The sequence below is a fragment of the Vicia villosa genome, linkage group LG7 (assembly GCF_029867415.1).
Source record: "Vicia villosa cultivar HV-30 ecotype Madison, WI linkage group LG7, Vvil1.0, whole genome shotgun sequence".
Taxonomy (NCBI): domain Eukaryota; kingdom Viridiplantae; phylum Streptophyta; class Magnoliopsida; order Fabales; family Fabaceae; genus Vicia; species Vicia villosa.
The window spans coordinates 49,818,940-49,830,679 of NC_081186.1; the positions used below are offsets into that span (position 1 = coordinate 49,818,940).

Sequence of the window (11,740 nt, forward strand, 5' to 3'; positions counted from 1 at the left end):
AACCTAACAACCTTATTCCACTTCCTTCCAATTGAAGAATCACCATCCTAGTAATACACAAATATAGCCATTCAAATTCCTTGGATGAAAACTTTATTGTTTAAAACTGCAACTGTACAGGTTGACTCAACATGATGATGCTTAAAGTAAACTTTGAGAGATATCAGTCTTTTTTGCTAGCATGTGACCTTTTCACTTGGTGGGATTGAGGTTGGTCCTTTTTGCCAACATGTGAATAAAAAACAAAAGAGTCAAGTATTTTCTCTTTATAAACTACTAAAGAGAGCTTAAAGAAATAAGCTGAAATCTGCTTATAGGCATGTTACAAATTGTTTTTTTAAGTTCATCCAAACACTCACAAACGTTTAAGTTCAAATAAGTCTATCCAAATAGACATTAGAACTATATTATGGTGTGAAATTGCATAGCATTTGAAATATTAGCATGAATCACAAACAAACAAAAAAAAAAAAAAAAAAAACTAAGCCAACACAATTTTCAACAATCACCAACGGCATAGTTATATCTATGCAGGGTCCATGAGCAGGAATCCCAGAATTGTACATCGATCGATCAACGACGTGCCAAACCCAAAAAAAAAAAAAAAAACAAAGAACAACTTTGTTATTCACTCAAGAGTTGTTATACAATTGCATTTCTATTGAGACAAATAATTTACATACACAACCAAGTTGACAGAGTGGACATGGCAGTCCTTGCAAACAATTCAATCAATTGCATTATTAACATGCGGAAGCAATGGCCTCCAAAAGAGAGGCTGTGAATCTCATCTGAGTTTCTTCATCGATTCTCGAAAATAAAGGGACATGGACAAATAGAGACTTGTTACCCTTCTGTTCAGCAAACCGGAGAGAGTGGTAATACACATAATTGCAAACAAATCGTCCGGCGTCATCTGATTTCATTACATCATAATTTTGTCCCTTCTTCAAGAATTTATAGATTGCATCAACGGGTAGAGAAGTCTTCATAAAACAAAATAAACAATAATTGCAAGTTAGGAAAATAATAAAGACATTCTTAGCATAGCTACAACAGCATGCAATGCAAGTATGAGAGACAGGTACAAGTAATTGCAGTTTTACCTCTCTTTTTCGAGAAATCCCGCCATCTTCAAGGACTATCGGGACTTGCTGCAAAAGAAAAATGAAAAAAAAAAAAAAGGAAAAAGGTATTCAGATAATGTAAAACATGGTATGCTTTCAAACCATTAAAGAAAATCTTTTAGCTATTCTAATTTCATTTCATCGATAAAAGATAAACAAGAAGCAAGATCATAACCCACCTGTGGTTGCCATCCTAATTCATCTGGACAGCGAAAAGTGGCTTCATTCGCTGCCAGACGCTCAATGGCAAACATTGTCGCTCCACTATTCGCCCCCAAGTGAAGCTGAAGCATAAATTCATGGAAAAAAAATCATTATCAAAGTAACCAGAAATATGATTATATTATAAACATGCATTTCTGCTTCACAGTATCTTTTATTCAACATGTACCAATCATTCGTTTTCCACAATGCTGGCAAATAGCAGCTATAGCAATGTTATAGTATAGCATAGCAGAATTTTAACAGACCACTATTGTTTCGCGATACGCAATTGACAATACTTATTTCTCACACTGACATAAAAATTAGCTCATAATTAACGAGGACCATATTACAAGAGTCCCTAGAAATAAAAAAGAAAATGGAGAGAAACAAAATAACACTAAACAAGACGACCATTGCATAATTGCATTGGTGTGAGTTTATTTCTTCTCAATTTTCATTCAGCAAATTTGTTACAATGTCTAGCAACAACTTTGCGGCAAGGCATTAGTGTGATGATGGAAACAAAATGCTACAGATTACATGATATGAAAACTCAATATCTAATGCAATTCAATATGCATCTACCAAAAATGTGGTGAAAATGACAAGTGTGGCAAACAATATTCAAGTCTAATAGATAGTAATTCGGAATCGGCATACTTTATTAAATTTCTTTTAAGACATTCTAAAGCAAATCTTTTGATTTCCCTTAGCTCACCAACTGAGTTTCCTACTTGAGACACTGCTCATAAACTTCTATGATATTTACAAATTTAAAGACACTATCATCAGAGCCATATTTGAGGGCGTGCAAGACAGACTACTGTACAGGGCCTAAAATTAGTTAAACTGTGGCTAAATAGGGCTTCCTTAAAATAAAAATGTTTGTTATTAAATCGTACTAGTTAAATAAGGTAGGTATCTATTTGTTTTGTCAAGCTAAACTGCAACTTTTATAGCCTCCAAAAATTTGAGACGGCTCTGATAACATGATCAATTATCAACAATTAAACTGAAGTCAAATATTGAATAAGAGAAAACCAACTAACCCAAACAACATTAGCGTTGCTCTTAGTATCTGTTTTAGACACACCAGACTCCAAAGTCTGATACAGTTGAGGAAGTGCACCCTCACCAGCCACCTCAAGAACAGTGCAACTTCCAAGAGTAACACCATCCGGTAAACCTTTCTTTTCAATATAACCCTTCAGATTACTAACAATAGCCTCTGTAGGGTTTACTGGCACTCCTTGAAACTTCTTAAACCCAGTTACATGAATTGTAACAGCCTTTGGCCCTTCAGATCCCATTTCTGAATTCTGAATTTTGATACAGTTCCCAATTTTCGTTAAAACCTTTTCACAAACACCTAATCTGCAAATTTATCACAGCATGAAAAACAAGTCAATGCAAAAGCAAGAGACAGAGAAATATAATTGGAACAAGAAACAAGATGAAAAGAAGAGAAGAAAGGGTACCTGGGAATTCACGAAAGAGTTAATGCGTGCGACAAGTTTGGTTTTGTGGTTTTAATTTTGGTTTTTGTTGAAAAAGAGAAAGAGAGAAGAAAACACACGTTGCGATTGCTTGTTTGACTCTAGTTCTGGGATGGGAGTGAGTTGTAAATGCCACTTAGAAATGGAAATATTACGGGAATGCCACTGGTTGGTATGTAGCGGGAGAATACGTCATTGGACGGTGTTTATGGATTTGATGGAAGTGTGTTTACTTTAAGCATCATTCTGATCCCACCTAACAATAAAGACTAATTAAGGGTTTATTAGTGTTACAAATATGATATTCTTACACCAAATCATATATCTATACCGTATCTACGAACGCATTTTTCATGTACGGATGACATTGTTCATGTACGGACTACCACTATTTATGTATGGACGGAACTGTTTACGTTACTATTCATGAACAATACTTTATAGAAGTCACCAACCTTGGTTAATGCAGTGTAAAAACTTTGCTAATGCAGTAATAAAGTTGGTTAATGCAACATCCAGGTATTAAAAATAATTATTAGCAGTCATCAAACTTGGTTAATGCAGTGTAAAAACTTAGTTAATGCAGTAATGAAGTTGGTTAATGCACGTCCAGGTATTAAAAATAAATGTCCGTACATGAATAGTATTCGTCCATACATGAATAATGTTCGTCCGTACATGAATAGTATTCGTCCGTATATGAACAGTGTTCTCCGTACATGAATAATGTCGTCCGTACATACGGTGTAGGTGTATGGCTTGGTGTAAGAATAGCATTTCTGTTAGTGTTAATAAGATTAGAATTTCTTGATAACAATCATACACACAAATACCCCATCATCCCATTATGTTATAACTTGATAACTTCCATTGAAGAAGAAGAAAACTTGAAAGAGAGTAAATGGAATGAAGCTATTGTCTGTATTCAGCTTAATGAATAATGAGGCATATCACAGTATATATACACATAGCTCTAACCATATTTCTAACTAACCAACTAATCTATAATAGAAAAATAGTTAGTTACAAGAGAAAGCTAAAGTTACCCATTATTCTAACAGCCTCTCTCAAGCTTAAGCATGATAGATGTTGGTCATGCCAAGCTTGGATACAAAAGAATGAAATTTGGATGGTTGCAATGGCTTTGTGAGAAAATCAGCCAGTTGTTCCTTTGATGCAATAGGCAGCAGTTGCATAGACCTTGTTGGACTTTCTCCCTTACCAAGTGGCAAACAATCTCTAGATGTTTTGTTCTTTCATGAAAAATAAGATTAGATGCAATGTGGATGGCACTTTGATTATAACAGTATAGGACGGGTGGTTTAGAACATGAAACATGCAAATCTCACAAGACATACTGAAGCCACATCAATTCACATGTTGCTGATCCAAGAGCCCGATACTCAACCTCTAAAGAAATTCTAGAAATTGTTTGTTGCTTTTTAGCCTTCCATGAAACTAGAGATGACCCCAAAAAGAAGCAATAACCTGAGGTAGATCTCCTTGTGTCCATACAGCCAGCCCAATCAGCATCTGTGTAGCCTAGCACCTGAAAATTAGATGATCTGGGAAAATACAAGCCATGTCCAGGATTCATCTTTAAATACCTCACAATTTTGCAGGCTTCCTGATAGTGTACTTGTGTAGGCTTGTGAAGGAACTGACTTAGCTGTTGTGTAGCAAAAGTGATATCTAGTCTAGTGTTGTTCAAGTATATCAACCTGCGAATCATTCTTCTGTATGCAGTAATTTCTTCTAAAGGAGCACTATCATCATGATGGAGTTTTAATGATGGACCAACAGGAGTTGTTGCTGGCTTTGATGCTAGAAGACCTGAGTCATTAAGTAAATCCAGACAATATTTTCTCTGTGATATAGTGATACCATATTTTGACCGAGCAACTTCCAGTCCAAGAAAGTATTTCAGTGTTCCCAAATCCTTTATTTATCATTAAGAATGCCTTTGATACGATTGAACTTCATTAAAGATGTACCTGCCAATATAATGTCATCTACATAGACAAGTAAAACTATGATATTGTCATCATGTTTCAAAGTAAACATGGAGTAATCAGCAGTGGATTGTGTATAGCCAAGTTTCAATAGAAGATAGGTAAGTTTCTCATACCATTTACGACTAGCCTGCCTTAAACCATACAAGGTCTTCACAAGTTTGCAAACTTGATTTGGTTTGGAATAAGAAACACCTTGTGGTACAAGCATGTAAACATTTTCATTCAAATCTCCATGCAAAAAAGCATTATTTACATCAAGTTGATGTAAATGCCAATGATTGATTGAAGTTGTGGCTAGTAAAACTCTAATTGTGGACAGCTTGGCAACAGGTGATAAAGTATCAAAGAAGTCCAATCCTTCAACTTGGCTATATCCCTTTGCAACCAATGTAGCTTTATACCTTTCTATAGATCCATTAGCTCTATGCTTGATCTTGTAAACCCATCTGCTGCCTATAGGTTTAACAAGAGGTGGGAGATCCACCATTACCCAAGTACCATTTCTAGCTAATGCATCTAATTCAGCCTTCATAGTCATCTACCAATTTTCACCCTTACATGCTTCCTCATAAGTGTTAGGCTCAGAATCATGTGTGATGGACAAACTGAAAAATTTATGACTAGAAGACAAGGAATTAAAGGAGTGGAAAGAAGTTATGGGATAAGGAATACCTGAAGTTGATGATGCAGCCAAGATGTTGGATGAATTGTACACATAGTCCTTAAGGTGAGATGGAGTGTGTTTGAGTCTAATGGGTCTGGTAGATGTTGATGAGGAATCAGCATTGTCATCAATGGAAGTTTCAGGAATGTGAGGTGTGTTTTCAGAGGGAACTATGTTAGGTTTTGGTGGAATTGTGTCATGACATGTAGGTTGGATTGGGTCGGGACAATCGTGGGGACTGTCATGTCATGAGGGTAAAGTGTCTATACAAGATTCAATAGTGACATTGTCACTAGTATGGTATTGCCAATTCGGCTTAAGAGGGAAAATATGGTTATCGTGAATTACATGTCTGAATATAAAAGTCTCATTGTTGCTTATATCAAGCAATACGGTTCCTTTAACATCTTGCTTATATCCCAAGAAAATGCATTTTCTGCCTCTATGGTCAAGCTCGGTCCTAAGAACCTGTAATGTAGAGGCATAAGCAAGAGTACCAAATGTTTTTAAATCATGCAAGTCAGGATTCTTGCTGAACAAACATCGATATGGTGACTTATTTTTCAAAACAACAGTAGGAACACGATTCATATTGAAGACATCATGGTTAACAGCAAAAAACCAAAACTTTTTAGGAAAATTAGCTTGAAAAGAAGGGCTCAAGCTATGTTTAAAATGTCTTGGTGTTTCCTCTCAACTCCCCCATTTTATTGAGGGGATTCAACACAACTAGTTTGGTGAGAAATGCCCTTAGAGGCATAAAATGTAGGCATGGCAAATTCTGGTCCATTATCACTTCTAACACATTTCATATTGGTGTGATGTTGGATTTCAACCATCTTAATGAAATTAATGAAATTTTGCCTTGCCTCTGCCTTAAATTTCATTAAGATGATCCAGGTATATCTGCTGAAATCATCTACAGCAGTCAAGAATTATGAATGACCATTATGTAATTTAATGGCCAAAGGACCCCCAAACATCAAAATGCACTAAATCAAAGGGGTTACCTGAATTAGTAGAGCTATTATTAAAGGGTAGTTTCTTGTGTTTGGCATAATGGCAAACATCACAAACAACATTTTTATCATAATCAATAAAGGGAAAGAAGAATGTAACTGATGTAATCTAGTAAAGGACAAATGTCTTAGTCTGAAATTCCACAGGGCACTATTTGGTATGCTAGTAGATACATTGTTTAGGCTAGAGATGGTTTTATGTTTGTCTTTGAGGACTAAGTGATATAATCCACCAATCTTTTCAGCTTAACCAATCATCTTCTGAGATTTGGTGTCTTGAATAAAACATTATGAAGCATGAAAATTGACATTGTATTGGTTAGTTTGACAAAGTTTGGGAACTGGTTTTAGATTAACAGAAAAGTCAGGAATATATAAAACATCACATATGCTGAATGAAGAAGAGAATTTGACAGTGCCAATATATTTAGCTAGAGGAAATTGATAGTTTAGCAATTTAACATGTATGGGACTGATTGAAGTAAGATTGTGAAACCAAGAACGACTTGAGAAAATATGATCACTTGCTCCTAAATCATTTATCCAGGAATTAAGTGTTGAACACTTGTAAATGCAAGAGGAAAGATTACCTTGAGCATCTACAAATGAATGACCTGTAAATGAGGATGAGCACACTTGATTGGAAGCTGCAGTAGATGAACCTTGGTGAATGGTTGATTCCTGAAGAAGATTCACTAGCGTATCATATTGTTATTGAGTAGTGTGAGCCTGTCTAGGAGACTCATGATGTTGTGGAGCTGGAGCACGATCACCATTTTCAAGATGCACCTCATTTGTGTTGGCATTTTTTGTATTTGATCCTTTGCCAAAGTGTGGCGGAAAGCCATGTTTCCCGTAACAAACCTCAATTATGTGGCCAGTTCTTCCATAGTGAGTACACATCTGTGACTTGGAAGTGTTGAATTAGGAGCCAGAATTACTAGTTTTCAAGCCAGCTTTCTTGAAACCTACAACATTGACTAAGGCTTTAGAATCATCAGTAGGAGTAAAGTTTCCTTGGCGTTCATGTTGTAACACCATTGAGAAAATCTTATTCATAGGAGGCAAAGGATCCATGAGTAAAATTTGAGATTTAACTACATCAAAATTTTCATTCAAACCAGTGAGAAATCTAATGACATATAACAAATTGTGATGGTTTTGAGTGTTTCTCTTGGCAGCACAAGAACACCTAACTCTACACACACATTGTGGTATAGGCATGTAAATCTCCAATTCTTTCCAAAGAATTTTCAGCTCAGAATAGAAATTAGTAACAGACTTAACATCTTGTTTCAAGGTATAAATTTCTTGATAAAGTTCAAAAATACGAACCAGATCACCTTGAGAAAACCTTTCTTTCAAATCATTCCAAACATCGAGTGCATTTTCCATGTAAACGATTGATTAAGATATAGAATCGGAAACAGAATTGATGATCCATGAAATGATTAACATGTTGCATCGATTCCATGCACGTGTAGAAGGATCGAAGGAATCTTTGGAAATAAGAATAGAACCATCTATGAATTCAAGCTTCATTTTTGCACCAACTGCACGAGGCAACGAGCGTGCCCAAGAATGATAGTTAGCTCCAGTGAGTGGTGGTGCAGCCTTTACAGTACCAGGACCGTCACTAGGGTGAAAAAAATATGGACCAGTAAGGTCAAGTTAAGGATCGACCGGAGGAGTAACACGCGGTGGTGCCATTGATGAAAAAGGAAGGAAGAAGGTTATAAAAGAGGTTGGATCAGAATGGCGAATGATACCATGTTAGAACTTGATAACTTCCATTGAAGAAGAAGAAGAATAAGAAGAGAAGAAAACTTGAAAGAGAGTAAATGGAATGAAGTTATTGTTTGTATTCAGCTTAATGAATAATGAGGCATATCATAGTACATATACACATAGCTTTAACCATATTTCTAACTAACTGACTAATCTATAACAGAAAAATAGTTACTTACAAGATAAAGCTAAAGCTATCCATTATTCTAACACATTATATATATATATATATATATATATATATATATATATATATATATATATATATATATAATAACTAACTAGCCAGATACTCGTGTAGTTACACGGATAAATTTATTTAATATGATATAAAATATATTTAAATATGTATTTAAATTTGAAATAGGCAAAATATTCACTGTCAGATTCATCACGAAAACGAAGTATCCTATTTGATTAGCTAACATGGTGTTGGCGAGGAAAGCAGCGAACAAGAGCACATGTTTGTAGACTTCATCGGCCTAAATATCGTCTACTTTAAGATCATGTATCATCTTCCAGACATGGATCACTTGATAAATGGGTCCTCAAGCCATCACATAATGAGTTTCATTGATGTCTATTCAGGGTACAACCAAATTCGCATGGATTCCCTAGACGCCCCCAAGACGACCTTCATGTCGAATCATGGCAACTACTACTACAATGTTATTCTCTTCAGCCTAAAAAATGTTGGCACCACCAACCACCAACTCACAGACGTTGTGTTCTCGTACCATACAGGTCCGACCCTGTGCAGGAGCAGCAAACTCTGCAACAGAGGCCCCAAATTTTGAAAGACTCCTAAGCTTTGAAAAGTTAATATCAATAAACAAAAAAAGTTATTAAAAATTTCAACAAATTAAAAAAATGTTATGATAAAAACTCAATATATTAAAAATAATGAGATTGATTAAAGTCGAAACAATTATAATTATTTTTTTATTAATATATGATATTATATTTTTTATGTGTCATTTTTAATTATTATAATTGTCTTTTTTAATTTGAGCTTATTTTTTGAATTAGAACGGGGCCTCTAATTTGATTGGGCTTACCCTGGTACCATATATGGCAAAAATTAGGGGTCTATTTCGACGGCGTGATAGTGAAAACCACAGAAGGGCACAATCACGATGCAAAATTGAGGATGTTCTGCAGTCAGTCAGGAAATATAACATAAAGGAAGTGCAATAGCTTACACGTCACTTCATCGCTCTATCTTGCTTCCTTTCATGTACGAACGACAAAGATTTCCTTTTCTCTACCCCTTAAAGAAGAAAGAAAGGTTCGAGTGAACCGAAAAACGCGATGGTGCTTTCTCAAAGGTAAAAGAATTCTTTACATCGCCCCAAATTCTCACTCTCCTGAGAGAGGAATCGCCACTAATCCTCTACCTCTTACTCACAAATCAAGTGATGAGCTCAATGCACGTTAAGGAGACGGATAAACCAGAAAGACACGTGTATTTCATAAGCAAGGTGTTCAAAGGGGCCGAAACACGATATCAAAAGACTGAGAAACTAGCATTGGTTGTCGTTGTCACAGTGAAAAAGTTGCGGCCCTATTCTAGGGTCACAAGATCCTCGTGAAAACCAACTATCATGTTTGATAGGTATTGAAAAGGCCAAATTTGGAGAGAATAGTGGTGTCATCAGTGGAAGAACTCTTAGAATATGATATCTTGTACATCAAAAGATAAATCATTGAATCCCAGGCTCTGGAAAATTTTGGGGCAGAATTTAGCTCGCCTATAAACGAGGAGAATTTTGTCTCACCGCCCTATTTCGCTTCCTCTCATGTGCTGGTGACAAAGCTTTCCTTTTCCTTGCCCCCCTAAAAAAGAAAGAAAGGTTCAAGTGGACCGCAGAATGCGATGATGCTTTCTTAAAGGTAAAATCCTTCTTTACATCGCCTCAAATTCTCACTCACCCGAGAGATGAATCACCAATACTCCTCTACCTCTCAGTTACAGATCATACGATGAATTCAATACACCTCAAGGAGTCAGATAAAGCAAAAAGGAATGTGAATTTTGCAAGTAAGGTGTTCAGAACGGCCGAAACACGATATCAAAAGATTGAGAAGCTAACATTGGATGTCATTGTCATAGCAAGAAAGTTGCGGCCCTATTTATAGGGTCACAAGATCCTCGTGAAAACAAACTATCATGTTCAACATGCATTATATCTGGTACATCCCGAGATAAAACATTGAATCCCAGGCTCTAGAAAATTTTGTGGCAGAATTTTGCTTGCCCATAGACGAGGAGAATTTTTCCTCACCTCCCTATCTCACTTCTTCTTACGTGCGGGAGAAAAAGCTTTCCTTTTCTTTGCCTCCATAATGAAGAAAGAAAGGTTCAAGTGGACCACAAAATGCAATGATGCTTTCTCAAAGGTAAAATTCTTCTTTACATCGCCTCAATTTCTCAATCACCCAAGAGAAGAATCACCAATACTCCTCTATTTCTCAGTCAAAGACTAGGTGATGACCATAATACACCTCAAAGAGACGCATAAAGCAAGAAGGCATGTGTATTTCATAAGCAAGGTGTTCAAAGGCCCCAAAACACAATATCGAAAGATTGAGAAGCTAGCATTGGCTGTCATTGTCATAGCGAGAAAGTTGTGACTCTATTTCCAAGGTTATAAGATCCTCGTGAAAACCAACAATCATGTTCGACAGGCATTGAAAAAGCCAGAATTGACTAGAATAATGGTGTCCTAGCTGGTAAAACTCTTAGAGTACGATATCTAGTACATCCTAAAATAAAGCATCGAATCCCATGCTCTAGTAAAATTTCTGGTAGAATTTAGCTCGCCCACGAACGAGGAGACGTCCGTAAAGTGGACATTATTACTCAATGGAGCCTCAAACATGAAGGGGGGAGACGTGGGAAAATATTGGAAGGTCTGGAAACATATTGATCAAGGAAGCTCTGAAGTTTGAGTTCAAGTCTATCAATAATCAAACATAGTATGAAGCTCTCATTGTTGACATGGTCGTTTCCCTAGAAATGGGAGCTCCCAATTGAAAGCCAATAACAATTCCTAATTAGTTGCTAACCAAGTCTTTGTATAATACATGCTAAAGAACCCCAATTGATAAAATATCTACACACTGTACAAAGTATATCCTCTCGCTTTACATCATTTGATGTAAAACATGTTCCTCGTGAATAAAACTTCATATCAGACTTCCTTTCCAAGCTCGCTAGTTTGAAAACAACTTGGTTTCACAAAACAGTGATCCAAGAGACTCTTGTCGCCCCTATGATTGAGGCATGTGAAGTTTACTCTCTAGAAGTTATCCTGGAGCTCATTTGGATGTTGTCTGTATTCTAGTACTTGTAGGAAGGCGAACTCCCAATGGATAAAGGAGAAGCAAGGAAGGTCCAAAAACAAGTCGCCAAGTACACCCT

At 36.3% G+C, this 11,740-nt stretch overlaps 1 protein-coding gene across 1 annotated transcript; it reads right to left on the minus strand.

Moving 5' to 3' along the window:
• Nucleotides 1-604: 604 nt before the first annotated feature.
• Nucleotides 605-2,965, minus strand: LOC131617204 (uncharacterized). The gene is made up of 5 exons (XM_058888547.1): nt 2,813-2,965; nt 2,384-2,708; nt 1,307-1,411; nt 1,107-1,154; nt 605-986 (listed from the first exon to the last, which is right to left on the minus strand). The coding sequence occupies exons 2-5, from the start codon at nt 2,642-2,644 to the stop codon at nt 744-746; spliced, it is 657 nt and encodes a 218-aa protein (XP_058744530.1). The 5' UTR covers nt 2,645-2,708; nt 2,813-2,965; the 3' UTR covers nt 605-743.
• Nucleotides 2,966-11,740: the final 8,775 nt, after the last annotated feature.